Source organism: Camelus bactrianus, chromosome 16 (assembly GCF_048773025.1).
Source record: "Camelus bactrianus isolate YW-2024 breed Bactrian camel chromosome 16, ASM4877302v1, whole genome shotgun sequence".
NCBI classification, from domain to species: domain Eukaryota; kingdom Metazoa; phylum Chordata; class Mammalia; order Artiodactyla; family Camelidae; genus Camelus; species Camelus bactrianus.
In genome coordinates this window covers 9,666,357-9,693,805 of record NC_133554.1, presented here as the reverse complement: position 1 = coordinate 9,693,805, position 27,449 = coordinate 9,666,357, and the positions used below count along the sequence as shown (strand labels likewise).

The window sequence follows — 27,449 nt, the reverse complement described above, 5'->3', positions numbered from 1 at the left end:
TGGTGCCTGCATCCTTGTACTTCCAGCACACAAAGCAGGGCTTAGCACAGAATGGGTGCTCGGTTCTTGTTCGCAGGCGGCGGGCTGAATGAACAGTGTAGCCGTGGTTAAGTCCCTTCCTCTCTGGACCCGCCTTTGCCCTGTAGAATGGCAGTAGCTGCCTCGGTCAGGCGGGCAGCACCTGCGACCGGGGCTCAGTCCGCCCCCGCCCCGGGAGGCGCACGCAGTGCCAGCCGGACGTCTGAGGGCTGCGCGGGTGTCCGCTGGAGGGCGAAAGCCGCCCGGCCTGCGGAGGACGGCCGTCTCGCCTCCTCCGCGAGGAGAGCGCCCGAGATGCGCCGGGTGGGAGAGGGCGCGCGCGGGGGGGAAGAGTCCTGCGACCAGAGCATCGCGGACGCAGCGAGGAAGCAGAGGGTGACGGGGGCAGGGGAAGCCTGCGGAGCAGATGGCGCTGGGTGCCCAGCGGGTCATCGCCTCTGCGGGAGACCCCTCCAGGATGGGGTTGGGAGGAGCGGGAGTAACCAGTTGAAAAGGAGGGAGAGGTTGGGGAGATGGATCTGAAAGACCCAGAAGCCGGTGGGGACTTTCACTTGGGACCCCGGCAGGACCCGGGAAGGGCAGGTGCGGATACAGAAGAGGGGCAGCACGTCCAAGCAGGCCGACTGAATGAATGATTGCTCCCGCCTGGCCGTCCTCGGGCGCGCTTGATGACGAGGACGCCGCAGGAAAGGCTTGGAGAGCCAGGAGGTGCCAGGACTCAGGCTGTTCCTGGAGGGCCCGCCCGAAGCGCTGGAGTCCGCAGGCGTCATCCGCCGCCGGCTGGAGGCAGAGTTGGGGGCAGGCTTGTCCCACCGACCCCGCGGGATGGCCCCGCCCCGGGGCCGCGGGGAGGCCCCACGTGGGGGGCGGAGTTGCTACCGCCCCCTCCGACGCCCTGGACTGCGGCCCCTTTTTAAGCCCGCGAAGCAACTGGCTGCCCCCCTCTAGCTTCTCCTGCCAGTCTCCCTCTTGCGTGATGGCCTCTGCACTGAGCTATGTCTCCAAGTTCAAGTCCTTCGTGATCTTGTTCGTCACCCCGATACTGCTGCTGCCACTCATCATCCTGATGCCCACCAAGGTCAGTTGCGTCTCTAGGCAGCCCCGTGGATTCTGGGCACCTGGTGCCCAGCTAGGGCACTGAACCTGGGAGCATTAGGTGGAGCGCACGGATTCCCTGGCGGGCATAGCTCCCCTGGGGCACGCACCCTTAGGAGCACCGGGTGCGAAGGGAGGTGCCCTGCAAAAAATTCGGAGGGGCATGGACGCTGGGGTTCACAGACCCCAGGGCACAAGAATGGTTCTGGCAAGCACAGAAACCTAGAAATTAGCATAGATCTTGGCCACACAACCCACTCATAGGCTCGGAATCTCCCCAGAGCACACAACCTGGTCCTCAGGCCCCCCAGATGCCGCCTCTAGTGACGGGGAGCCTGGGTGCTTGTCTTTCCTTTCTCTCTCATGTCTCTTCCCTTAGGGAATGGGGACTTCCCAGCTGGGTATGTGGCTTCCGAGGTCAGTTGGGGACCTACAGGAAAAGATCACTACCTAAGTGGATCCTGAGTACTGGCTGTGCCAGACAGTGGCCCTTCTTTGAGCCTCAGTTTCCTTATCTGTGATCCACATTTCTTTCCAGCTCTGAAACTTGGGAAGCCAAGCTGAATCAGAATCCTGCTCTCAACTGAAAGGCAGGTCGGGTTGGCCTGCTTTTGTTCGCTGCCTGCTGTGGCTGTGGCAGGAGGCAGGACACGTTCCCAGAGCTCACGCCTTGGGTGGCACGACCCAGGGTTGCGGGGAAGCCGTGTCCCAAGCCCTGGCCTCCTAGTGCTCCTGGGAGGGAGGCAGAGAATGAATGGCCTTGGCCACGGGGTGGGGGTGGTGCCGGGAGCCCTGGCCCAGGCCCTGCTGGGCTGTGCGAGGCCTGTTTGGCAGAGGCCCAAGCCCTTTGAAGCCTTTTGTGGCTGCTGGCTGATCCTTCCTCGTTCCCTTTCTCAGCCTTTCACTCTCAGCCCAGACAGGAAACCTCCACTCCCCCGAGCCCAGGCAGGTTTGGGAAACAGAGGAGCTCTTTAGGCGATGCTCTGAGGGTAGTCCTGGAAAAGTGGGGTTGTACCGGGATATCAGGAAGCCAATCTCCAAGAGAATGAAACTTTCACCGTTCACTCATCCCTGTGTTCTCTGGGCCTTAGCTTTCTTGTCTGTACAATGGAGCAAGGTGGTTTGGTTCTGACATTTTATGACTTTAGGTGCCAAAAGAGATTATGCTGGTTCTCAGGATGGGGGAGGGGAAGGCTGGGAGGAGCCCTTGGGTGGGCTGAGCAGACCCTGGATGGGCCAAGGAAGGCAGATCCAACTCCAGTGGCTCTTTAGTTGCCGCACCAACTGGGGGCAGCCATATTTCCCCCTTAGAAAGAGATCTGGGACTGTTACCGTCTGTGGGAGACAGCCAGGCAGGAGAGCTGAGCTTTTAGTTTTGCTGGTGGGGAGTGATGTTCCCTGGACTAATTATAGTAGCTCTGCTGACCTTCCTGCTCCAGGAGAATGTGACAGAGACCCCACTACCCTCCTCCCCTCTCCTGACTCCGGTGGCCCTGAGCTGGGTCTCCCAACTCGGGGTGTGTGTGCATGTCATTAACATGCCCTGGGAGTGAGGATCAGGCAAGGGGAGAGGCAACATCAGTGAAAGTTGTTCCAAAGGCTGCCTTCATGTGCTTTCTCTCCCAGTGGGGTAGGTGACTGGGAGCCTGGAACTCCATCTTCTCGTTTTCTTCCTTTGTGCTTCTGTTTTGGTTACCTCCGAAGAGTTCCCTGTCCCCACCCCCACAGCCACAAAGATGTGCAAGGAAACCTAGGGCATGGGGCAGAGCAGCGGGGAAGCCAGTGAGAACTTGGCAGCCTGGGTGGCACTGTCCAGATGGGGTGGTGACTCCCAGGGCACTCACCCTCTGCTGGTGCCCCAGCCCCATCCTGCACGCTTTCTTCTTTCATTCCTCTCCTGCTCCTTGCTTCCTCCCTGTCTTCACCTCTACTCCACTTTTCTGCCCCTACTCAGGGTCCTTTCTTTGAAAAAAAAAAAAAAAGCTTTTTAATAAAATAATACATTCACTGTGTTATTTTAATTATTTTAAAAATTCTTATTTTTATAGTCTCTAAAGTATTAAGTAAAAATGAAAATATTCTCAAATCCCCTAAAATACACAGTATGTTCTCTTAGCTACATTTTTTTCATTAAGCAATGTGTCAGGGCCACCCTTACTTGTTAATAATTAGATAAATCAAGAGCCATGGTTTTCTTTGGTTGTACATTTAACATATTTGAGCCCCGCTACGTGCTCGGCACTGTGCTGGGTGCTGACTTTTAAATCCCATTGTCCACTGTTAGCTCAGCTTTAAGTGCACTTCCGGCCACATTCTCAGCTGCGGGGAAGGCTCTGAATGAGCCCTCGGGAAGCAGGCTCCTCTCTGCAGGTAGAATCCATCTCATTCTGCATGGTTGCCACCCCCTCCTCAGACTCCTCTAAGATCACCCGTCCTATTCTGCTTGCTCCACAATGCTCTGGGAGCATTCTAGTCAAGTGGGCTGACTGGTATTATTCAGAGATGGGGCGTTTCCCGGGCCTCCAGATAGTGGCATGGAGGTGAGGGGGCAATCAGCCTTGTGTCTTTTCTATTGGTTACATTTGGCACCTCCAGGAATTGTGCTGGGAAAATTGGTTACATGTGCCACCTGCTGCTTCTAAGTTTAGATAATTTAAAAATCACGTTCTGTGTGCCATACGTTAAGAATGAGTACTTATAAATCCTCAGTTTACAGGTGAGGACATGAAACAAGCACAGAGAGGGGCCAGGGTTGGCCGCAGGAGGAGTATTTGATCAAAGTCATTATTGAGAATTGCTATCACATGATGATAATGGGACTGATATTTAGACAGCATTGCTGTTTTAAATTCTCTTTAGTGCACCCTCTTATTGCCCACCCCTGGAGCAGATCATCCCTACCTCCCTCCCCCTTGACGCCAAGGCCCAGAAAAGTTAGTGACTGCTGAAGGCCCGAAAATGGCAGACAGTGGACACTGATCAGATCTGCCTGATGTCAAAGCCTAGTCTTCTAACCACATTGCTGTCCAGCTTTGAGCCCAGTGGCTTCAACCACCATTGATTCCCCCCTCCTTCCCAATCAAGGAACATCTGGCAAAGTTTGGAGACATTTTTTGTTGTCACAAATGGAGAGAATGCCACTGGCATCTAATGGGGTGGGGGCTAATCATCCTACAATGCACGGAAAAGGCCTCCCTTCCCCACAACAGACAACTGTCCAACCCAAAATGTCAACCGCGCGGAAGCTGAGAAACCCGGCCTTAGACAGTAGGGAGGTGTCCTGGGGTGCTCATGGGCTGCCGAAGATTTATTTTTATAATCCCTGATAACACAGTCCAGACAAAGAGGCCCAGTCATTGTGCGATGTTTCGTGCATATCACACGTGTGACCTTGGGTGACGATAAACAGTGGTGGTGCACAGGTACGCTCTTCCCAGCAGTGCTGTCACCGCCCTTGCCGTGCTGGTCTGTTCCTGTGATCGGCATTTGCTCACCGTCCCTGGAGTAGTGGGAGCCTGGGGTGTGAGTGGGCAAGGAGATGCGGCTGGAGGGGCCTGCAGGGCCTGCTCCGTTGCAGGTCTTCCAAGACACGCTAAGGCACTTGCCTTCCTGAAGGCAAAGGAAGGCTTTTAGATAAGGGAGTGATATGATCCGCTTTGTAAAGAGAGAAAGAGGAAACAGCAGTGTGGAGTGATGCAAGTTGAAAGAGGGAATTAGAAGAGAGCCGCAGTGATGCAGGCAGGAGGGGACGTGGCCTGAGCAGGGGCAGTGCCGTGGGGTGAAGGTGGGAGGGGAAGAGGCCGGGGAAGAAATGGGTAGAAGCTACAGGTTTGGTGCTGATTTAATTGGAGGGGCGGGAATGAGGGAGCGGGCAGAGTCTGGGTGGTTAATAATGATTATAGTAAAAATGCTGATAAAGGGAAAAACAGCCCAGGGAGGTGGGTATTATTATCCACATTTTAATAGGTGATGAAACTGAGGGCCAAAGTCCTATAGCAAGTAAGGAGCCAGGGCTGCAAACGCTTGCACCCGAACCCAGGTCTGTCGCACTCCAAAGCCACAATCCCAGCGGCTAAGTAACTAAAGGGTGTGAACAGACAGTTCACACAGGATTAAGTACAAACAGTAACGCTTGCGAGCTCTGTAACTAGAGAGCGGCCAATGAGCACCAAGTACCATCTTCTCAGTTGTAATAAAAACCTCTGGAGATACTCAGTGCTGGCCAGGTTCTGAATGAGCTGGTATATAACAAACATTTCTGGGAGCTAGGAAAGTTGGAGCTGTCTTTTGAGAAAGAAATTAGGAAACAGGAGTACGAGGATGTGCCTTTCCTAAGAATTGCATTTACTTTGCAAAATGATTTTGTTTAATTCTTAGAGCAGCTCATCAAAAATAGTATTTTCTTCTTTTTTCCCTCCTCCTCCTCTTCTACCCCTTCCTCTTCCTCCTCCTTTTCCCCCCTCTTCCCTGTCCTCCTTTTCTTACCTTCCCTGTGGAGGGGTGTGGATGCAGGGCTTGGGGAGGTGAGAGACTTGCCCGGGGCCACACAGCTGGGGGCAAGGGGGAGTCTCTTGCTGAGGGGTGCTGTGCCCTCCTCACTGTCCTGAATCTGGAGGGCTGTGCTGACGGGGGCAGGGAGGCCGGGGCAGCAGCAGCAGCATGCTGGGCCTCAGGGCTGTCTCTTCAGTTTGTCAGGTGTGCCTACATCATCATCCTCATGGCCGTTTACTGGTGCACAGAAGTCATCCCTCTGGCTGTCACCTCCCTCATGCCTGCCTTGCTTTTCCCGCTCTTCAAGATTCTGGACTCCAAGCAGGTGAGCAGACCCAGCGCATCCAGGCGGCTTCCCGCGTCTCTCCCAGTGGCTCATTCTCCGAGCCCCTCTCTGAGCTGCCTAGGCTCCAGGGGACCAGATAATACCACATTTGTGGGTTCTCTCTGGCATAGAGACATACCCTTGGCCCTCCATTCCCACTCCAGGCTGCCCTGAAGTCAGCATCTGGTCTGCTTGCCTGTCTCTGGGGACTTAGGTGGCCCCGAGCCAGGCAGTGTGTGTCCGGGGGCAGGCCTGACAGGGCCTCCATGCCATCCTCCAGGTGTGTGTCCAGTACATGAAGGACACCAACATGCTGTTCCTGGGCGGCCTCATCGTGGCTGTGGCCGTGGAGCACTGGAACCTGCACAAGAGGATTGCCCTGCGCACGCTCCTCTGGGTGGGGGCCAAGCCTGCACAGTAATTACTCCTTCTCTCTCTCACTGCAGGGCTCTGCAGTAGGCCCCAGGGCTGGGGAGGGGGTGTGGCACAGACCAGATCACCCACAGGCAAGGGCTGGCCATGGCCTTACCTGGGCTTGGCAGCCAGGCAGAACCTTGGGTGGGGCATGTGACAATCTTAGCTGGGGAGATCAGATGCATGCGTATGCCTGGGGTGGGGGGGCGTAGTAAACAGCAGTGGGTAAGGGTTTTCTGAATCCAGAGGAGACTGGCTTGTGAGGGTCTCTGCATGTTCAGAAGACTTCCTATGGGAGGGGCTGCAGGGTTCCACAGAGAACAAGGTGGGTGGGAGGCTGCATCAAGCCATGCCTGATACCCCTAGGGGTTTTGTGGGGAAGGCAGAAAAGAGGTGCTCAACTACCCAGCTCAGGGGGAAGCAGAAAGGTCATCCCTCCATAGCTGGCACATCTATTCCCTTTGCAAAGAAGCTGCTTACCTCACCTTCCCCAATATCACTCTGTGGTCTCAACCCTGTCCAAGATCTCCCCTGCCAATCCCAGGCCCTTCCAACCAAGCCATGGAGTTGATACAAGCAGAATCACCTGGGTATACACAGCGCCTGCAGTGCCCAGGCCTGATACTGGGGGCTCATTTACCACCTCATCTGACTCTCACCACGCCTCCGAGAGTTGGGTATTCCCACCACCCATGTTCTGTTCTATACACGAGGAACTTGAGGCAGAGAGGGGCTAAATGGCTTGCTGACAATCACATGGGGATTGGACCTGGCCTGTCTGATGAGGCCTTGCCCCCTCTAATTGGGAACTCAGGGTGCACCCTTCTTTTGAGGCAACAATGCTCCCTCAACAAGGCGTGTTCCCAGCCCAGCCCTGGAAAGGAAGGTTGGGTAGTTCACAGCAGATCCCTCCTGATGTGTCCTCCCGTCAAGGACTCTGCTGGGCCCCAAGCACACACAGACCCTGGCCATCCCTCCAAGGCCCCTGGCTCCATAGCTCCCTTGAATGGAGGGCCGTGTGACTCTGACTGGTTACCCTTCATGGCATTGAACACGGCCCCCACCCCACAGTGACTGGTTTACAGGGTCAAATCAAAAGCCAGTGTGTTTCCTAGAAATGTGAGACCTTAGGGGCCTCAGAATTCCTGTTCTTAGGATCCTCTGAGGGGCCGGCTTTCCTCCATCAGTGGTGGGCCTCATTCTGGAGTGTGCTGGACCTTTTGCACCCAAATCCAGGACGTTCACACATGCTTCTCTGCTCCTTCCTGTCACCTGGCTCCTCCTCTGAGCCTGGCTTCCTGCTGCCCAGGGCACTGCCTGTCCTGGGGGTGCCCTGTATGTTGAAGCCCCCTTGGTGCCTCAGAGCATCACGTCGAAACCTCATTCATGCAAATTCTGACCCTCCTCCTAGCCTGGATCCCAGCCTTTGTACTTACAGGTCCGTGAGGTCTACCCGCAAGGATACCAGCTAAACGTCGGTGCAGGGCAGCCCCTAGACCTTCCTTCAGGCAAATCAGTGGCCTTGGGGAGGAGCCTGAATGCAGAGGGGCATTGGGACCGGGAGAGGTTGAGTTCCACTCGGCCCACCCTCCCCGAGCTCCTTCTGCTCCTGGCCTCATGCCGGGGGTGTGGGACTGATGGAGAAGCCCCAGAGCTTTCCCGCCCAGGGTCTAAGGAGAGAGCAGACGTGGAAGCAGTTCCTCCGAATCCACCCAGCAAGGAATGTCGGAGAGAAGGTCGAGGAGGGTGTGGTCAGCCCCACCCGCGGTGCCCTGGGAAGGAGGCGGCCTGACAGGCTTTGAGGGAACATGAGGAGTTTTCTAGGCGGGAGACACAAGTGGGACAGGGGTGGAAGGTGCGGTGTTCTAAGGGAAGGGAACGTGTTTTCTCAATACTCTTTGGTGACCTGGTCCACTGCAGAGTGGAGGGCGGCAAAGTGTGCGAATGAAGAGGTGTGTGTGTTGGGGGGAGTTAGCCACGAGGGAGGCCCCAGTTCCCCAGGCCCTGTCTGGGCTCACCCTACCCCTGAAGGCCGGCTCCACGCAGCCCTTCCAAACTCCTGAGAGAAGAAGCAGGGTCCGGGTGGGTGGGAATCTTCTAGATAGAAGTGGGAAGCTGGGCCTACCTGCACTCCTAGGTCATACTAGGGCAAACTCTCTGCAGTGGGTCGGCACCGTTCCCTTGCTAGACGGCGAGCTCCTTAGAACCACGACTGAGAGGGAGGGAGGGAGGCACTAATGGTAACCCCCTCCTAGATTCCCCAGTCTTGAACTGGCCTTGGCACTTGCCCTGGCCCCTGGCATCCCTGCGGGGGGACCTGGCCCCCCTTGCTCCCTAGGCGCTGGGGGCACTGGGGGTAGGGGATTCTCTGGCTTTCCTCCCTGCCTCTCCTCTGCAGGCTGATGCTGGGCTTCATGGGCGTCACGGCCTTTCTCTCCATGTGGATCAGCAACACGGCCACCACAGCCATGATGGTGCCCATTGTGGAGGCCGTGCTGCGGCAGATGGAGGCCACGAGTGCAGCCACCGAAGCCAGCCTCGGGGCCCTGGAGCTGGCTGACAAGGGCAAGGCCGGCGAGCTGCCAGGTGAGCGCTCGGCCAGGGCCCTGCGGGGGTCCACCATGCCAGCCTCCCCCTCTGTTGCCAAAAGCCTTGGCCACTTCCCTGCTTCCTGGAGCCCTTCTTCAAACAGGCATATAGAGAATGCTGTTTTCCTATGTTTTAAGGATGTGATTATTGCATAAAAGTTAGATCCTTTCCCAGAGCTTATAGCAAGTTCCCACCCTCCTTTTTGCCATCACAGAAATCAGTGCGTGTTGATTTGATTATTTATTTAGGGATCTTTTGGGTCTCTACTGGATGTCCCTCACCCCTCTGCTCACCCTCAGGGAGGCCTTCTGCGAACAGGCCAGACCCCTCCACACTGTGCCCACAGGTACCGGGCTTGGTTGTCCCACTTTTGCTTCCCCACTAGGCACCAAGCCCAGGGAAGACAAAGGGTGCCTGTTTCTCCCTCTGCCTTGCTCACTGCCCTATCCCCAGGACCCAGGGAGGGGGTGCTCAGGGCCTGTGCTGATGGCCTGATTGCCAGACCTTGCTAGATTGTCCTGGGGCCACAGAGATGCAGCAGACACATGTATACTGTGGACTTGTGGAGCCTGGTGGGACAGGATCGGGAGGCCCCTCAGACAGTTCATCTGACTTGGGGGAGGCCACAGGATGCCATATGCCAGACACCGAGGTTGCTCAGAAAAGGGAGAGGCCTTGCTAGGAGAGAACATGTGAGACGGATTTAGACACCCCTCTTCCCCCAGATGAAGGGAACAGCTTGAGTAAGAGCGAGGAGGCAGGAAAGAAAAGAGTTATGTCTGAAGTTGCTGAATTTGCATGGAGCACTGAGGAGCCTGGGGGCTGCCGTGGGAAGTGACTGTGGGAGGCAGATGGGGCCAGACTACAGTTCTGGGCTGGAGGTTGGGGAAAGAAAACCTGGGGAGGTTGCCAGCTGAGCTGGCTTGCCCGGATCCTTAGGACAGCAGCAGGGGCGGGGACTGGAGCTGGACGGGTGGTCCCCAGGACTGCTCAGCTCACAGCAGTGTGCCCATACCACAGGGAACCAGGCACATTTTGAAGGCCCCGCTGTGAGGCAGGAGGGAGCCCACGACAGGAAGAACATCTGCAAGGCCATGACCCTGTGTGTGTGCTATGCGGCCAGCATTGGAGGCACTGCCACCCTGACCGGGACAGGACCCAATGTGGTGCTTCTGGGCCAGATGCAAGAGTGAGTTGCTGCCCCTTTTGGGAACAATAACAGGGGGAGGCTGGGGCTGGAGGGACCCACCACCTCTTTCTCTTCCTCAGCTGTGCCCTGGAGCTGGGGCCTGGCAGGGGTGGGAGCGTGGGCCCCCATCAGCCTCTGGGTCCCGGCCCCTGCACATGCTGAGAGCCCCACAGAGGGTGGGAGCTGATGCCCACAGATCCATTTGCCTTCTGTTCTGGGGCAAGTCCCAGCTTTCTTCCCTGGGCTCAGGATTCTTGCTCAGACAGAGTGTAGACTGAACTTGGAGCTAGTCATGGGAAATGACAACACAGTCCGAGAAGTGGGTGCCTTGGTTAAAACTTATAGAAAACAGATGGCCCTAAAGATGCTCCTCTCAAAGCTGGGTCGTGACTGGGGTTGTTAATGGCGATGGTCCTATGATATCGGGAAGGGTTAGAAGGTCAGTGCCTCATCGGCTTATTCACTGCAGCCCCTCTAATTGCCCTTAAGGTGACAAGTGCCCTTGTGAGGCTCCAGGTGGACAGAGGTGGTTTGGAACTTCCCAGCCTTGGCCACAAAGGGACCCAGGCCTTGAGGACCCAGTTCTGTACCTGGTCTCGTGCCAGGTGGGGCTGTGATCACAAAAGTGAGAGAAACCTGGGTCCTGCCCGTGGGATACTCACGGGTGGCTGAGGGTAGCAGACACTTGGGAGAGATCTGGCGGGTCGTGTACATGCGTTAATGAAGGTGAGTACAAGCTGCAGTGGGCACAGATGGAAGAAGCAGTGTGATAGTGCCTGTCCTGTGCAGACAAGCACCCTGGACTGGGGTGGGGAGGGCAGCTGGAAGTGGGAAGGAGGTGTCTGCCTCCTGGCCGGGTAGACACTTGAAATCCAACAAGCAGACTGTTTCGTTCCTGTGAGTGTTTTCTGTAATGACAGCCTTACGGTTCTCCCTGAAGTTCTTCTGGGCAAAGCAGCCCACCTGGGCTGAGTGGGGAGAGCTCTGTGGCTACTTCAACACCCTTGGGCTAAAGGGGGTAGTGCCTGGGGTGGGAGGGGAAGTGACCCTCCTCCAGCCCCCAGGAAACGTCTTCTCGTCCCACCCTGGGAAGCTTTTGAGACTGGATTTCCTAAGGGGGCCCCTCCCTTGCAGAAGCCCACAGGGTGCGATTCTGAGGCATCCATGGACCCCCAGACCTGCTGGCCAAATTATGTGTGTAGAAAGGTGTATTTCTCTGGACCGAAGAGCCATGCCTTTAATGAGCTTCTCAGCAGGGTCTGAGCCCACAGGAGGGTCAGTTGGTCACTCCTAGAGCTTGTTTTGTGCGTGGCCATGTTCTGGGGCCCCTGCTTGATTGGGGTAATGCTGGGTGATGGACTGGCAGGAGGATGAACCCCCTGCCCCACTCCAGACCGCCTCTCAGGGCCCGGCTGCTGCTCAGCCTCTACCCGCAGGGTCCGGCCCACCTGCCCTCCACAGCTCAGCATTTGGTAGAGATGTGGACCAACATTTCTCCTTTCAGATTGTTTCCTGACAACAAAGACGTCGTGAACTTCGCTTCTTGGTTTGGATTTGCCTTCCCTAACATGCTGATCATGCTGCTGCTCGCCTGGTTGTGGCTCCGGTTTCTTTATATGAGATTCAAGTAAGTCTGAGCTGCTTATGGAACAGTCTAACTGTGCCCCATCCCTGCAGAAAACCCCTCAGGCTCAGTGGGTGAGTTTACAGAGTTCTTCCTGTCTGGCTCTAACTATTTCTCCAGCCCCATCTCCTGCTAGTCTGCCCTCCAGTTCCCGCCACCTCTGCTGCTCACCGTGCCTTTGCACATGCTGTTCCCTCTTCCTGGAATGCCACTCCTTCTTGTCTTCCTACTTTCCAACCTCCTCAGTCCTCAAGGCCAGTTCAAATGCTGCTTCCTCAGTGACCTCTGTCCCACCTTCCACATACCCCTACTCTGATTCCAGCAGATTGCCTGCTCACTGCTCTGGGCTTCCCCAGGCACATCATGCCCGGTCCACTGGCACCACGTTTCGGTGCTGCCCCTCCCCCAACCTGAGCTCCTCTGTGGCCTGCCCTAAGTCCTCTTTGAGCCCGCCACCCAGGCCACCTCCCAGCACAGGGAAAGAGAGCAGGTGTGTCACTGACGCAAATCAAAGCTCAATCTTGGAGCCAGTTAACAGTGCTGGACAGACTTCTACTTGGCTGCAAGTGTCCATCAGGCCAGGTCACAGAAGACCACCCGATAACATCCAGATCAATCCAAACTCTGATACACCGAAGGCTTACAGTGTTCCCAGCAGTGCACAGCTTCTGCAAAGTTTACCTTCCTGTTCCCAGCACACAGGCAAGTTCACCCAGAGACAATCTTGACAGCAGCCAGACTTTGGAGAGAAACCATGACGTGCACCTGACAAATACCTCAAAAATTTCTTGTCCGTTTTTAAAGGCACACATTTCTCTACGGCACGAAGGTGGCCCTCCCACACTGGAAGAGGAAGTGCTTATCTGTGAGCCAGGTGCTCTGTGCCTTAATTCACAGGGAGCTTGAGCCCAGTGGCCTGCGTGGCCAGAGAGGAGATCTCAGGCTGAGAGGCAAAGGTGCCCACAGAAACCTGCGAGTTAATGGGGAAAAGGGGCATTTTGGTAAGTTTTCTTCTGAAGGAGGAACTGTTCTGAAAACTGCCGCTAAAAAATCTCCAACCATCATCAAAGCGGTCACAGTGATGACGTAACAGTAGTCGTGGGCATCCGTCGCATGGCCCGCCCTGCTCGTGTCCCAGCCCCCACGTGAAAGCGAAGCTGCTCCCCTGGGCACTTTGGCTGCAAGGGTTGGTTTTGATCGTAGCTCTTGGCCCGGCTTCTCGCACCTGCCTCAGGACCAAAGTGCTGTTCACTTGCCCTCAACCATCCAGCTGGCTTTGGGAGACCCTCCTCAGACCTGCTGCAGGCTACGGACAGGCACCGGCGTCTCCTCATGGAGCAACAGTAATAATAATGGTGAACAGTTACTGAGAACTTACCAAGTGCCAGACACAGATCGTGAGCACTCTGCCTATATTAATTAATCTTCACGTCACCTGTGAGGTGGGCGCTCTTATTAGCCCCAGTGTGCGGATCAGGCAGCCAAGGCAGGGAGAGGTTAGTTGGCGGACGCGGGACTGTACAGTGTGGAAGTCGTGGGGCTGAGGCTTGAACCCCGGCGGCCTGGCCCTTGAGCCTGTGCCTGCGACCCTGCATCCCTGTCTCAGTCAGCTCAGCTGCCATCACAGCACCGCGGGCTGGGGGCTTAAAGCACAGACGTTGATTTCTCACGGTTCTACAGGCTAGAAGTCCAAGATCAAGGTGCCAGCAGATCGGTTCCTAGTGAGCGCTCTCCTCCTGGCTTGCAGAAGGCTGCCTTCTCACTGTGTCCTCACAAGGAGTGGGTAGTGGTGGGGGGGGCTCTGGTGCCTTCCTCCTCTTAGAAGGGTAGCAATCCCATCAGGGAGTCCCAGCCTCAAGACCTCATCTAAGGGTCCCATCTCAATACACATTCGGGGTTAGGGCTTCAACATATGAGTATGGGAGGAATACAGTTCAGTCTATAACAATCCCTTCTTGGAGAGGCTGAGAGTTGCTGCCTTTGACTGCCTCAAGGCCTAGGTACAGCCTTGCTTGTCAGGGGCTCCACCTGCCTCAGCCTGGGGGAGAGGCACTGCCCTGAAGCCTGAGGCCTACCAAGTCCCCTGGCGGAGCAAGCAGAGGGGAGCTGGCCTGGCCCCAAGACCACAAGTTCACCACCAGCCTCCAGTGGTAGACACCAGGCTCCCGGGATCTCACAGCCAAGAACCTGAGCTGTGGTTCCCATAGCCTGGTGCGGCCGCCATCAGCTCTTCTTAACAGGCAGGGAGCCTGGAGACTTCTGGAGTCAGCCTGTGGTTGGGCTCAGGGATGCCACCATCCCACATCCCTTCCTGGCATGCCACTCTAGCTCAGGGGCTGTTGCCAACCAGAAGGGGTGGGTGGGGTGGGGTGGTCCACAGGTAATCTTGTTTGGGTAGCTTTTTACACTCAGCTTGAATGTCCGGAACAGCAGGGATGTCCTCAGGCCCAGACCATGTCTTGCCAAGTCCCAGGGCCTGGTGGGTGTCTGCATCCTGTGTGCCAGTGGCCCCAGGCTAGCCCCTCCCCAGGGCTGAGGTCCCCTCTATAACTCCTCCAAGAACCCCTCCTCCCTCCTGCCAGCAGTCCCTGGGGAGGTCCTGCAGGGCACCCTGGGCAGGTGTGTTAGTCAATGGGCCCTGGTCCCTAGGGAGCCCATGCAAGAGCAGGACCCGGGCTGGCTTCCCTCCCGTCATTGCCATACCTACTGCTAGCCCCAGAGTCTCCTGGACCCCTAATCCTACACCTCGCCTCCTTGGAATGCAAGCACCCACCCTGCTCCTGCCTGGCCCAGTCTGCTGGGACCTGTCCTTATAACTTGTGTCCTCTTGAGCCACCTGATGACAGGGGCTGGCATCCTGGCACCATCAAAGGCATCTCCAGGCTAACGTGGGAGAAGACAGGGAGCATGTGAGGGAGCCTTGGCTCCAACTCAAGCCAGTTCCAGGACTTCTCACAGCCTCTCCCAGGTGACAGGGGCATCCAGTCTCTCGGCGACTGGGCACCTGCCAGGACCCCCTTGCCGGCAGCAGCCTCAGTTCTGCTTGTTTCTGCCTCCTATGCTCTTCTCCCCTGCTCCCCATTTTGCTCAGCCTCCTGGCCATCCTCTCTTTTCCTGCCTCCACTGTCCCTGAGACCTAGTCTGGACTGGCCACCCCACCTGTGCCATCTCAGGCCTCCTCTGGGGGCACTCTGCAGTCTGGGGACACCCTGGGGCATATGCTGGGCACACAAAACAGAGACTTACCCTCACTACGTCCTGTGAGGTTGGGTAGGCAAACGATAGAAACGGGGAGTGGGGAGGGACTTGCTCAAGGCCCCCGGGGTGACAGGGAGCCCTTTGTTCTGTTGCCCAGTGTTCAGGCTTCTATTCAACCAGCCCTGAGCCAACCAACATGCCCTGCTGTCCTCTTGCCTTTGCCTCTCCTAGTATTAAGGAGTCCTGGGGCTGCGGGCTGGAGAGGAAGAATGAGGAGAAGGCTGCCCACGAGGTGCTCTGGGAGGAGTACAGGAAGCTGGGGCCCCTCTCCTTCGCTGAGGTCAACGTCCTGCTCTGCTTCTTCCTGCTGGTTGGCCTGTGGTTCTCCCGGGACCCCGGCTTTATGCCCGGCTGGCTGTCGATCGCCTGGGTGGAGGGCCAGACAACGTAAGTGGTCCCTCCTCCTTTTCCGCTGTCCAGTGCTGTTGCTTTCTGGACTCGTTTTTGTCTCACGAACTGACACTCCCACAGATGTGTTCATGCGGCCCCTCCTCCCCAACAGGCTGGCAGGGTAGCCAGGCTGTGATAGAGAGAGGCTTGCTGGGTGGGACGGCGGCTCCCAGCACTCTGGCTTCCAAATCCCTGTTCTGCTATCTTTCCTTTCTGGTCTTTTTTCAGATCCGGGCCATTTCCTTTGAAGGCATATCCTGGGGTCCAGAAGCTTTTTCAGATAGAGATTTGGCAAAAGGGGGCAGGGGTATGGAGTTTCCCTCCTAGCTAAGATGCTGTGCGGTCAGAATGGAGGCAAGGTTGAGAAACATGCATATCCCAGACAGGGCAGATGTGGACAGGGACACAGCTGCCTATTACTGTAATTATTCCGTTCTGAAGTTCTGCTGGGGGTAGCCCCAAAGTCCCTGTGGTCATCCTGGTGCAGCTAGAATCCCAGAGAATCTGGTTGAGAAGAGGTCATGAAGTTCACCCGTGAAGCAACAAGGGCCCAGGGTTACCCAGAGCCGGTGGCAGAGCCAGGCCAAGAATGTGGGTGTCCTGGTTTCCAGCCAGGGTTCAGTCCACCTCCCCATTCCCGATCTTGGCCTTTGGGGATCCAGTTTTCTTACTCACCTGAGCCAGTTTCTTCACGTAGGAGCATTCAGACACAGAGCAGGCTTGTTGGATGACCGTCACTGCAGCCAAGCTGGGCGAATCCTCTGTGCTCTTCCCCGCCCAGGTACACCTCTGATGCCACCGTGGCCATCTTTGTGGCCATCTTGCTATTCATTGTGCCTTCGCAGAAGCCCAAATTCAACTTCTGCAGCCAGACTGAGGAAGGTAAGGCTCCCGTCCTGGCCTCCCATTCATCAGGGTTGGGGCCCTGGCAGCAGAGGATCCTCAAGAGGTGCCCTGGGCCCCAGAGGGAGAAAATCGCACCCTCTTGAAAAAGACTAGCTGAATTACAAAGTCTGGGCACAGGGTATTTTCCAAGCCTTCCCTGGGTATTGTTTAGTGCAAAATCTCCTCTTTCGCTTTTTAAACATTTGAAATCGTATTTATTTTACAACGGGAACAGAAAGAGGTGTCACATTTTGGGGGTTTCTCTCTTCCTCCCAGTCTTTGTTAATATGTAAATACATCATGGCTATAATCAACACACACACACAATTTCAATCCTGTTTCTTTGCTGTTTTGTTCTTTTCATGTTTTGCTTGCTATAAATATTTCCTGCTATTGCCACAATTTTCAAATTTATTTTCTCTAATAACGGCATTATATTGTATCAGGGGGCTGTACCCATTTCCCTGTCATGGCACATTCTGGCTGTTTTGAATTTTTCATTATTGTAAATTTTCATGTATATAGCTTTTTCTTTGAGGGTGTTTCTTCTTTAGGGTAAATTTCTAGGAATGATGGTGCCGGGGTTAAAGAGTATATATACTTAAGGGCTTTTAAAATGTATCAGTAATGCTTTTCAAAAAGACTACCAGTTTATAATGCTACCAGGAGCACATAAAAGTCTGACCATATCATATCTTCACGGCAATTATTGTAAATTTTAGCTAATTAACAGATATGAGATGGTACTCACTGTGCTGGCTTTTTATTCCCCTTGATGAGATCTCTTTTGCTTTCTAAGGCTGCTCTGGGTTATGTATGTATGTGTTTTTATCATCTCTTCTCAGAAAGGAAAACTCCATTTTATCCGCCTCCACTGCTGAATTGGAAGGTGGCCCAGGAGAAAGTACCCTGGGGCATCGTGCTGCTCCTGGGGGGCGGCTTTGCTCTGGCTAAAGGATGCGAGGTAACCCCTCCAGCTGTGGGCTGCCCAGCCCCCCTCCGTTCACCAAGAGGGCAGCCGAGGAATGGCGGCACCTCTCCCTCCAGGCACCCGGGGCTGCGCCTGTGCGTTTCTGTCTCTGTCTCCTCCACGGAACCGTACATTTCTGGAGGACAGGGCCTCCGCCTTGTCACCTAGAAACCCTGCACCACGAATAGTGCCTGGGATAGAGAAAGTACTCTTTGAGTAACTTCAGAAATGAGTGAATGAGTGCCCCTGATCAGCAGAGAGAGGCAGGGGATGCTGTGAGAGCTCCTGGGGGACTTGGGGAAAACGAACTCCGCTTTGCTATATTCCAGGCAAGTCTTTCAAGCCTTTGTGAACGTTTCACCATTACCTTTGGTTCTTCTACTTGCTGAAGTCTTTGTTGATATACTTGCCGTTTAAAATTTTTTCTCTAGCTAGATATGTAGTGACATAGAAGGAGAGGAACAGTTCTGGGGGGTAAACACCCCAAAATGCAATTTTCTTACCTGCCCCCTTCCCTGATTGGGAAGAAATGAGCCAGAGGGAGGGATAAACACCTTGGCGCTGCTGTCCTCCATCCAACCATGCATCTGTCCATGCATCCAGGAATAGAATGTGATAGACTCGGTCTATCTTGCTATTGGCGTTTCCTCGGCATCTAGGATGGGGCCTGGTGCATAGTGGGTACGTAACTATTTTTCTGATGAAAAATCCATCCATTATGTCACCTCTCCATCCAGTCATCCATCTGTTAATCTCTCCATTCATTCTTCATCAAACAATCCTATTATGTCTATGTTAGGTCAGGCACAGTAATTACAGAGGAGACTGATTTCATTGGTCCCTGTTCTTGAGGCGTTCACAACCTAGAGAAGAGGACATACCTGGAAGAGCATTTCAGGAGGAAGTGATACGAGTAAAGAAATAAGCCTGTTGTGTCTAGATGAGGAACAGTAGGAGATAAGGCTGGTGAGGCTCGCAGCAGCCACTTCACTGAGGGTCAAGATAGGGAGTGTGGACTTTATTCTGAAGGTGGTGGGTAGCTGCTGAAGGGTTGAGGCCAGAGAGTAACTTGGTCAGATGTGCACTTGGGAAAAATCTCTGATGTCGGAGCGGAGGCCTAGGTGGAGCAGAGGCCTAGGCAGGGCCGAGGCTCTATAGAGCCTTCATCTAACACAGGCTCAGAACACTGGCCTCCATGGACTGCCCTCTCCTTCCTAAAACTCCCTCCTCCTTTGGTCCCCATTACATCATTCTCTTCTGTTTCCTTCTAACTCTGACTATTCCTACTCTGCCTCATTTGCTGTCTTCTCCTCTGTTCTCCCTTAAATATGAGTGTTCATGAAGGTTCTGTCTTCACTTTTCATTCTCTTCCTGGACAATCTATTCTCAGCCCAAAGCACCAAATATAAATTCCCAACTTCTGGCTCAAATCACTCTCTTGAGCTCTAAGAATCATGGGAGACTGAGAGGAGACGATGGTCATGAGGTGTTCTGGGTGACCGGTGACTGACTGGGCATAAGGAATAAGGGGGATGGAAATCCCAGGATGACCCCCAGCCTTCTAGGTTGGACAGCAGATGAATCTATTCAGTGATCTGGGGAGCCCCAGGGGAGCAGATTCTGGGCTGTAGAGGGTGAATTCAGGTTGGCATGTGGAGTCTGATATGCTCATGGGACACCTGGGTAGAAATCAGGATAGTAGACAGGCTGGGCTGGGAACACAGATTTAAGAGACAGCAGAGTGAGGACGAGACTGAAATTGTGGGCACAGATGAGATCACCTATGGTACGTATGCAGAGAGAGAGTCAGAAGTGAAGGATGGGCTGAGCTCCTTGCAGAAAAAGGAAGGTCCCTCCTGGCTCTGAAGGAACTGTAAGCCTGCTAGTAGCCCTGTGGTGACTGCCCTCTCTGTGCTTCCCAGGCCTCGGGGCTGTCAGAATGGATAGGGAAGCAGATGGAGCCCTTGCATGCTGTGGCACCGGCAGCCATCACCTTGATCTTGTCCTTGCTCACTGCTGTGCTCACCGAGTGCACAAGCAATGTGGCCACCATCACCCTGTTCCTGCCCATCTTTGCCTCCATGGTAAGTAACCCTGCTGGGGGAGATGACTTGTAGCCATCATTTCATAGGAAGCCTTCAACCCATGACTGTATCCTGGATCCCTAGAGAGGCAGTGACATCAGGGGCCCAAGCCTGGCCAGACTTTGGAGACCTAGGTCTCTAAACCCTGCTCCAAGACGGACTTGTGTACTCTTGAGGACCCTGGGCCTGCCCTCAATCCTTTGCTGGTTCTTCTTTGTATCCTCCTTGCTGACCAAAGTGCTAAGCAAGAACCAGGTGCTCTAAATGTATTTGTAAATGTAATCGTTATTTCTCAAGCTGGGGAGACAGGGCTTGTACCACGGAGAAGGGGGCCAGGGCCATGAGGGAACAATAGAGGGTCTCTGAGAATGTAGCACGGATGAGTGGGAGGTCTGCAGGGCAGGGCGACACCACTGGCTGGAACCTACCAGGAAGAGAGCTTGGGGGAACTGGGGCCTGGGAATGGTGGCAGGGGAGAAGGTGTTCTGGGAACACAGAGTAGCCCAAGTAAAGGAAACAGGGCGCATGACTGGCTCATGGCATGGCAGGCTCAGGGATCAGGGATCAGGGAGCTGAGCCCACAGAGCCCGTGGGTGGTGGTGGGGGATGCCGAGAGCCAGGCTAAACAGTTGTGTTCTGTGGACAAGCATATTGTTGAGTTGGGATGGGAAGCAAGCAGAGCTTATAGGAAAATCGACTGTGATGTTTTCTTGCGTTTCCTTTCGTCATTCATCACACAGCAGTACTGGCCTCAAGGTGGTACAGAAAAAGCCCTGGGTGTGCAGTCAGAGGACCCGAGTTCAAGCTGTGGGATCCTCAGACATGTCACCTGGGTTCTTTCCCCGTACTCTTGTGCTGAGGGTTAAGTAGGATGAGGGCTGTGAGAATCCTCTGCAGATGCAAAGTGAGCCTGGGAGAGGCCGTGGCTGCCATTCCGGAGGTGGGAGACAGACTTACAGAGGCCTCAATGCAGGCCTGAAGTTGGTAAATTTTCACGCAGCTGCCAAGGTGTCCATGTGTATAAAAAGCAAACTCAAGTGATTTTCTCTTCTTGTTCCAAGTGAAGATGAAAGTGTTAAGAAGAGCCAGGTGGCCCACCTGGCCCTCCCCAAGCAGGCTGCCCAGACAGGTGCCGAGGAGCTTCTCTTGCTGCTGCTCATGCAGTGGTGAGGCCTCCCTCCCCTGGCAGAGGCCTGGCTTTGTCACCTTCAGCCCCCAGCCAGAAAGATGGAGGTCTTCACTTGAAGGGGTGGCCAGGCCCTTCGAAAACAAGCTTTTTTAGAATCAGAAGCCCCAAGGTTAGGTTCCCACCGGCCTCACACTTCTGCCCCAGCACCACCTGCAGGCAAGGGGAAGGGCGACCTCCCAACTGGGTCTCCGATACACATGGGGTGCATAGGCCATGGGGGCACCAGGAAGCAGACAGGCCCCTCTCAGTTACTCCTAAAGGGGGTACGACTGGTGCAGCCTTTTCAGAGACCTGTTTACCCACAGGAACCATAACCTGAAACCTCTCATACCCTTTGAATCTGGGAATTTTATGTCTAGGAATCTATCTTAGGAAAATCATCAGAGATGCCAACAAGCATCTATTATAAAGATGCATATCACAGAATTATTTGTTATAAAAAATACTTCCATAATATAGAGGATTGATGAAATATGTTCTCATATATTCATACAATATAATATGATCAAGTCACTTTTAAAAAATCACAGTTTTGAAGGGTATTTCATAAAATGAGACCATGTATAATTTTTCAAAGCTGGAAATGTGATAGATACATGTGGCTAAAAATTGTCTAATAATATCAAAGAGTATGTAGACCCTTACCCTCTCATCTCCTCCCTAGAGACAACCTCTGTTATTAATTTCTTAGGTATCTTTCTGGATGTATTACACACATACTTTTTAAAAACAAATGGTATCATTCTATGGCCCTGTTCTGTACCTTAATTTTTAAATCTAACCATACACTTTGGAGATCATTCCATGTTAGTATATAAAACCCATTCAATTCTTTACAGCTGCAAACTATTCCACTGTACATATGTATTTTATTTAACCATCCTGCTACTGATGGCCAGTGAGTCTGTTTCCTGTGTGTTTTGCTGTTACAATGCTGCATTGAAAATCTCTGCATGTGTCTACCCTCATGTGCATGTAGATCTACATGACAGATTATTAATTTTAATAGATATTTACAGATTTTACAAATTATGGTATCTTTCATTCATTCAACAAATATTTAATGAATGTCTACTCTGTGCTAGGCACTGTTAGATGTGGCTAAATTTTAAGCTTTAGAGAAAAGATGGATACCAAATTTTATACACAAAATGATCCCAAATGTGTATAGAAACACATGCAAAGGCACAGGTCCCTGCCCTCTAGGCTTTCTCTGCCTGTGGCAGGACAGATAGACAAGTGTATGTGTGGGCTGCAGGAGTGCTCAGTTCAGTCTCTGGCACATAGTAGGTGGCCAAGAAATATATGTTGAATGAATTGAGGGGATTCAGAAGGGCTTCCTGGGGAATTTAGCCTTCAGGATCCAGCAGAATTATCCAGATGTGGCAAAAGGCAGAGGACCCAGCAGGACAAAGGCACAGAGGTGGAAAGGCACACAGTACGGTAGGGAAATGCTTTGCAGAGTGATGGTCCTGGGAGCTTTTGTTTTCTTCTTCTGTGACGTTGTAGTGCTGTGTTTTTCCCCAGTCACGTTCCATTGGCCTCAACCCGCTCTACATCATGATCCCCTGTACCCTGAGTTCGTCCTTTGCCTTCATGTTGCCTGTGGCCACCCCACCTAATGCCATCGTGTTTTCCTATGGACACCTCAAGGTTTCTGATATGGTAACGCAGCCACTTTTATTCACTCCTATCAGCTATGATATTTCTGTCATGAGGGATGCCCCATTTATTAATGATCTGTGATGTCAAAGAGTTTGGGAATACCACCAAATGTCCAGACCTAACTCATTATTTGCATTTATATGCAACATCTCTTCTTTTTTGACATGATGTCATATTTCAGACCATTCTGTCCCCCAAAGCTGAGAGGTGGGTTACAGAATTTCCCACCTGGAGGTACCTGAGCAGCCATCCATGGGGCCTTCACTGAGTACTTGGAAGGGGTGAGGATGGGGGTCCCACTGGCCAAGACGGATTTCACAAACTAGCAAGAACCCCCCGTGAGGACAGTCAGGAGGGGCAAGGCTGAGACGGTGGGGTGGGGAGTGCTAATGACAGCCAGAGAGACTGATAGAGGAGTCTGCAGACATGGAAGCAGGGAGGGGGCGAGAGACATCACTGCCTGGGAGCAGATGCTGCCCTGGAAACAAATGCAGCCAAAGGGAGGAACTCTTCAGTCCTGCTATGGCTTTACCCTGGCCCCCAGCAGCTCTGTAGCTCTGGGAGGGAGAGAGGCAAGTGTGTGAGCAGGGGAGGCCAGAAAAGAGGGTTCCTCCCTCAGCCCAGTCAGGTGCTGGTTATCTCAGAGCCTTCGCTGGTGTCTCTGGGACTCCATGGAACGTTCTCACACAGCGGCTGGGTCCCAGAAACTAGCAACAGCAAACTCAATTCCAATCCCCATTAAAAAATCTAGCACACAGTTTGAAAGCAATAGTTAGCATGCAAAGAACTCAGAGCAGGCACTGGAAAGGCCATAGGAGGTTCTCGGGAAGCCAGCACATGCCTGGGGAACGGTGAAGACCCTGGGGTGAGCGCCAGACCTGGAGTTAGACCCAGGCTCCTCCAGTAACTCCCTGAGTGGTCTGGAGCTGTCGCCTCCCTCACATCCCTGAGGCCCAGTTTTCCAAACGCTCAAGTGCACCTGGAGAGCCCACCTGTCCTGCCTGTTTCCCAGGCTGCTTTAGCAGCGACGATTCTTACTGGACATGAAGTTGCTCTGCCTGGGGGTGTGGTAAGCACAGAGCAGGGCCCAGGGACAGGGGGCCTAGCACGCAGCCTTTGTTCCCTTCTGTCCCAGAGTGCTGGTTCCCATGTCCCATTCACCTTTGTTCTGACAGCCCCGTAGACCCAAGGGTGCTCACTCTGATCCTGTATTTTTCCAGATGAAAACAGGACTAATGATGAATATAATTGGAATTTCCTGTGTATTTTTGGCCGTCAACACCTGGGGACGGGTCATGTTTGACTTGGACAATTTCCCCGAGTGGGCTAACGCGACTGCACATTGAGACTTAGGAAGAGCCATAAGACCACGACCACGACCCCATGCTCCTGAGAACTCTCGAAACTTCCAGTACACCTTGCAGCAGAGCTTTGGCCACCACCATGGTGATCCCATGATGACCACACCCTATGGAGACCCAGCCAATGGGCCACATCTTCCTCCACGCCTGGGGTCACAGCTGGGGACAGGTGCCTGGAGGGTAGTCTTGGAAGTGAAGGGTGCCTCCCAAGGGGCTGCTGGTGTCCATCTCTCCTGGGTCCTGCCATCATCTCTGGGATGGGCAAGGTCCTCCCCAACTCAGTCTTGAGCTAGCCCCACGCTGGGCTCTGGTGTCCACTCATCATGTAAATAGGACTCAGATCCTAGTTTGAGAGGTGAGAGAACAACCTTCCAGAGCCCGTGCCTCTCCCAGCTTGCCCTGGGCTGCCTCAGATCACCCCTGTCACTTGGAAAGGACAACCCAGCCCAGGGACAGAACGCCTGGTCCTGGGCGGCTTCCCACTGCTGCAGTGAGAGTGGGAACCAGCAGGAGTATGGTGGATCTGAGTCGATAACTTCTGGGCCACGCCACCCGCAGCACCCCACGGCTACCGGCTCCACTTTAACGGACAGTTTGGACCTCCTTCGCAGCTCTGCGGGGCATCTCCTTCAGTTCCTAGGCCCCTTTGTTGTCCTGCTGACATTTGTTGGAATCTACCCTTTTTCTCCTCAGCAGGTCAATTTGTCTCTTCCAGGAGATGCTTTTCCTGCCCCCCACCCCAACCCTGATGGCTGGGATCACACTCCAGTACAGGCAGTGATGGCTCCTTTGGGGCCACAATTGGGGGTCCAGGTGCTCCCTCACCTGCAGGTCCAGAGGGGACACTTGTTAATTACCAAGAGCAGGGTTCCTTCAGAGTTTGTCTGTCATGCTGGAGTTTGGTTTCCTCTGGGGAAAGGCTCCCCTTGCCAACAGCCAAGACTGGTGGTGACAGAGCAGCATTGAGAACAAGCAATGCCTGGTGGTCCTGGAGCAGATAGTCCCTGTCCATGAGTGAATCTACCTGAAGTTGCTGGGCAAAGACTCCAGAGTGGCTGGGAACCCTCGGATCCCCTGTGAGAGATACATGGGAGACTCCCACCCTCTTGCCCACAACTCATTTTAATTTTTCTCTTGTGCTGCTCCATTGGTGGTATTTTTCAGAGCAGGAGAAGGTATGGGAACCCAAGGGACTGCCCCCCACCCCCCTGCAAAGGACCAAGCACGTACCACCTGGTTCCACCTTATTCCTTGGGTGGGATGACTCCTGACCATCCCATCTGTCTCCCATGGAAGGTGCACTGAGCTGTCGGGGGTGGGCGGGGTGAGTGGATGAAGAGCACTCACTGCTCACCTCCTGTGTGCCAGGCCTCCCCGGCCCTGGTGCGTCTGTCTGCTAGTTATCACTTGACCTTTGCCGTAGCCTGTGAGATAGGCAGGCGTTATTAACCTCATCTGGCTTTCATTAATACTGGGGCTAAGACAGGCCAAGTCATGTCCACAGTCACGCATCAAGTTAGTGGCAGTTGGGGTTCCAATCCAGATCTTCCACTGCCATGTCCGCTGCTGCTTCCTCTAGCTATTAAGGGCCTTGGCCTTGTAGGGCCTGTGGGGAAAGGTGGTGGCCAAGAGCAAATCCACCCCAAGGCCCTGCCTGCTCAGGGATCATCAACAAGAGCCCCCTTCTGCTGCCTCCTCTGAGATGGACTCAAGTCAGTCCTGGAGCAGACAAGGCTGGTCTTTGCCTGCAGAAGCCAAGCCTTCGGTTGGAGAGAGCAGTATGAAAATGGCTCCCTGCTCCCCCACAAGATAAAACTGAGCCACCCCTCTATCAGTGCTCCCTACACTGTGAGGGCCCCCGGGACTCACACTGCCCTCTGGTCCTGTGCAGGCCCTATGGCTGAGCCACAGCAGGCCACCACAAGTGTGATCGGTAAATAAATGATTAGTTCAGTGTGGTCAATTAGATGCATGCCTGGTGGTAGTGAGCAAGGTCAGTGAAGGTCATCTAGTGGGCATTGAAGGCTGAGTGGGACTGGCCAGACTGATGGGGGAGGAAGTGATGGGGTTGATGGAAGGGCAGGGGGACTCCATCTGGTTGAGGGGTGACAAGAAAGCTGGGTGGGGTTTTGGGAGAGCGGATATCAAGGTTGAGGAGGCTGACCAGTTGGGATCCTTTCCTGTCCCTCTGAGCTGAGAACCTCCTTAGGGAAAGACCTGGGCCACCTCCTCTGGCAGGGCCAGTGAGCAGGGCATGCCCTGGGACAGGTAAGGCCTTTTCCCCTCCCCACCATCTCTCACACACAAAAATAACGGGTAGTTTGCTCTGGACTCCAAGCAGCGAGTCAGCCCATTATCACAGAGTCCAATTCTCAAAATGAATACAGATTTTTCTCAGGTAGGACCCTTGATGGCATGTTCTTGTTTGTGGAAATAAAGACCAAATGCTGGATTGTCTGGTTAAAAACTACACCCAGCAGTCTTCTTAGCTAGGAACTCCTTCTTCTAGCCTACTCTATCTAGCCTATCTATCTAGCCTTCTCTCCCCTACTCCCACATCCTTTTAAAAGCCTTGTGCTCCAACCCGAGGAAACTTCTTTTAACATAAAAAAAAAAAATCCATCAAAATAAATCTCCCATACCATTGGATGGGTTTTTACATTCTTCAACAGAAAGCTTATCATTTCTGGTGGAAGTCCCTGATTTCAGATAGATATTCAGTTTACTTCCCTGATTCAGGTTCTCACGTTCCTGCCCCAGGAACGCCTTCCAGGCGGTTCCCTGCTATGCTGGGCAGACTCACACTTCCACCCTCAGAAATACAGGCCGCCCATGGCTGGCAGTCTCAGAGCAGCATTTATGTCCCTGCCTCCCGCTATCAAGGGTAGAGAAATACTACAGTCTTAGAACACTGCTGTCCAATCAAGAAATTTTAACAGTTTTTATAACTAAAAAGTTACCATGAACACAGCGGAAGAAATCTCAACCGTGCAAAAAAGTATTGAGACATGTTCCTCCACTTCAGACCTTGAGGCCTCCATGCCCCACCAGAAAGGCAACCACTGTCCGACAGTTTCTTATGTGCCCTTCTAGAAATGCTACAGGTACAGTTGGTCCTGTAACGCAGGGGATGGTTCCAGGACCCTCTCCGGAACCAAAACCCACGGATGCTCAAGTCCCTTATATAAAACGGCCTAGGAGGGTCTGCCCTCAGTATCTGCGGATCCCGCGTGGCGGTTGGTTGAATCCACAGAGGCGGAACTTGTGCACACAGAGGGCAGACTGCAGACACACTTATGTAATAGACATTTAGCATTTTATTACCTCTGGGAGCATACTACGCACATTTTCTGCCCTTGTTTCTACCCCTCTCCCTTAATTCATTGGGAGATCATTCTATTTCAGGACATACTAAGTTTGACTTTTCCCCCCCATTTAATGGTTAATTTTGTTTTTAAATTGAAGTGAAATTAATTTCAGTGAACTGCAGACCTTAAGTGTACAATTCAATGATTTAGACAACTGTGTATACTATGTAAGCAATACCCCATTTCCATCTCCTTACCCTCTGAAGGTTCTCTTGCCCTTCCCAGGAATCTGCACCTTCTCGAGGCAACCACTCTTCTGATTTCTGTGACCATGAGCTGGTTTTGCCTGTTGAAATTCATGTATATGGCATCATATAGTACACACTCTTGTGTCTGATTTATTCTGCTTAACAAAATGTTTCTGAAATTCATTCTTGTGTAATCATTTATTCTTTTTATCGTTGTTAAGTAGTGTTCCACTGTATGAATATGCCACAATTTGTTTATTCCCCTTTGATGGACATTTGGGTTGCTCCAGTTGAGGGCTCTCTGAATAAAGCTGTTAGAAAATTC

At 53.5% G+C, this 27,449-nt stretch overlaps 1 protein-coding gene across 3 annotated transcripts; it reads left to right on the top strand.

Annotated features, from left to right (window-relative positions):
• Positions 1-358: 358 nt before the first annotated feature.
• SLC13A5 (solute carrier family 13 member 5) lies at positions 359-27,449 on the top strand. 3 transcript variants are annotated; one of them, XM_010954664.3, is made up of 12 exons: positions 361-1,117; positions 5,822-5,950; positions 6,231-6,367; positions 8,763-8,950; positions 9,974-10,142; positions 11,647-11,769; positions 15,196-15,411; positions 16,196-16,296; positions 17,145-17,263; positions 19,192-19,353; positions 22,070-22,207; positions 23,428-27,449. In XM_010954664.3, exons 1-12 carry the CDS (start codon positions 671-673, stop codon positions 23,551-23,553), a joined length of 2,055 nt encoding a protein of 684 aa, XP_010952966.2. In that variant the 5' UTR covers positions 361-670; the 3' UTR covers positions 23,554-27,449. The 3 variants fall into 3 exon arrangements, with proteins under 3 accessions (XP_010952968.2, XP_045372437.2, XP_010952966.2); XM_010954666.3 differs by lacking the exon at positions 22,070-22,207 and having other exon boundaries at positions 359-1,117; XM_045516481.2 differs by lacking the exon at positions 17,145-17,263 and having other exon boundaries at positions 359-1,117; positions 23,428-23,564.

Coding starts and splice junctions, on each gene's coding strand:
- SLC13A5 (XM_010954664.3), top strand. CDS start 671: ATGATTGCTCCCGCCTGGCCGTCCTCGGGCGCGCTTGATGACGAGGAC. Junction 5,951..6,230: donor AGATTCTGGACTCCAAGCAG/GTGAGCAGACCC, acceptor GCCATCCTCCAG/GTGTGTGTCCAGTACATGAA. Junction 15,412..16,195: donor TGGGTGGAGGGCCAGACAAC/GTAAGTGGTCCC, acceptor TTCCCCGCCCAG/GTACACCTCTGATGCCACCG.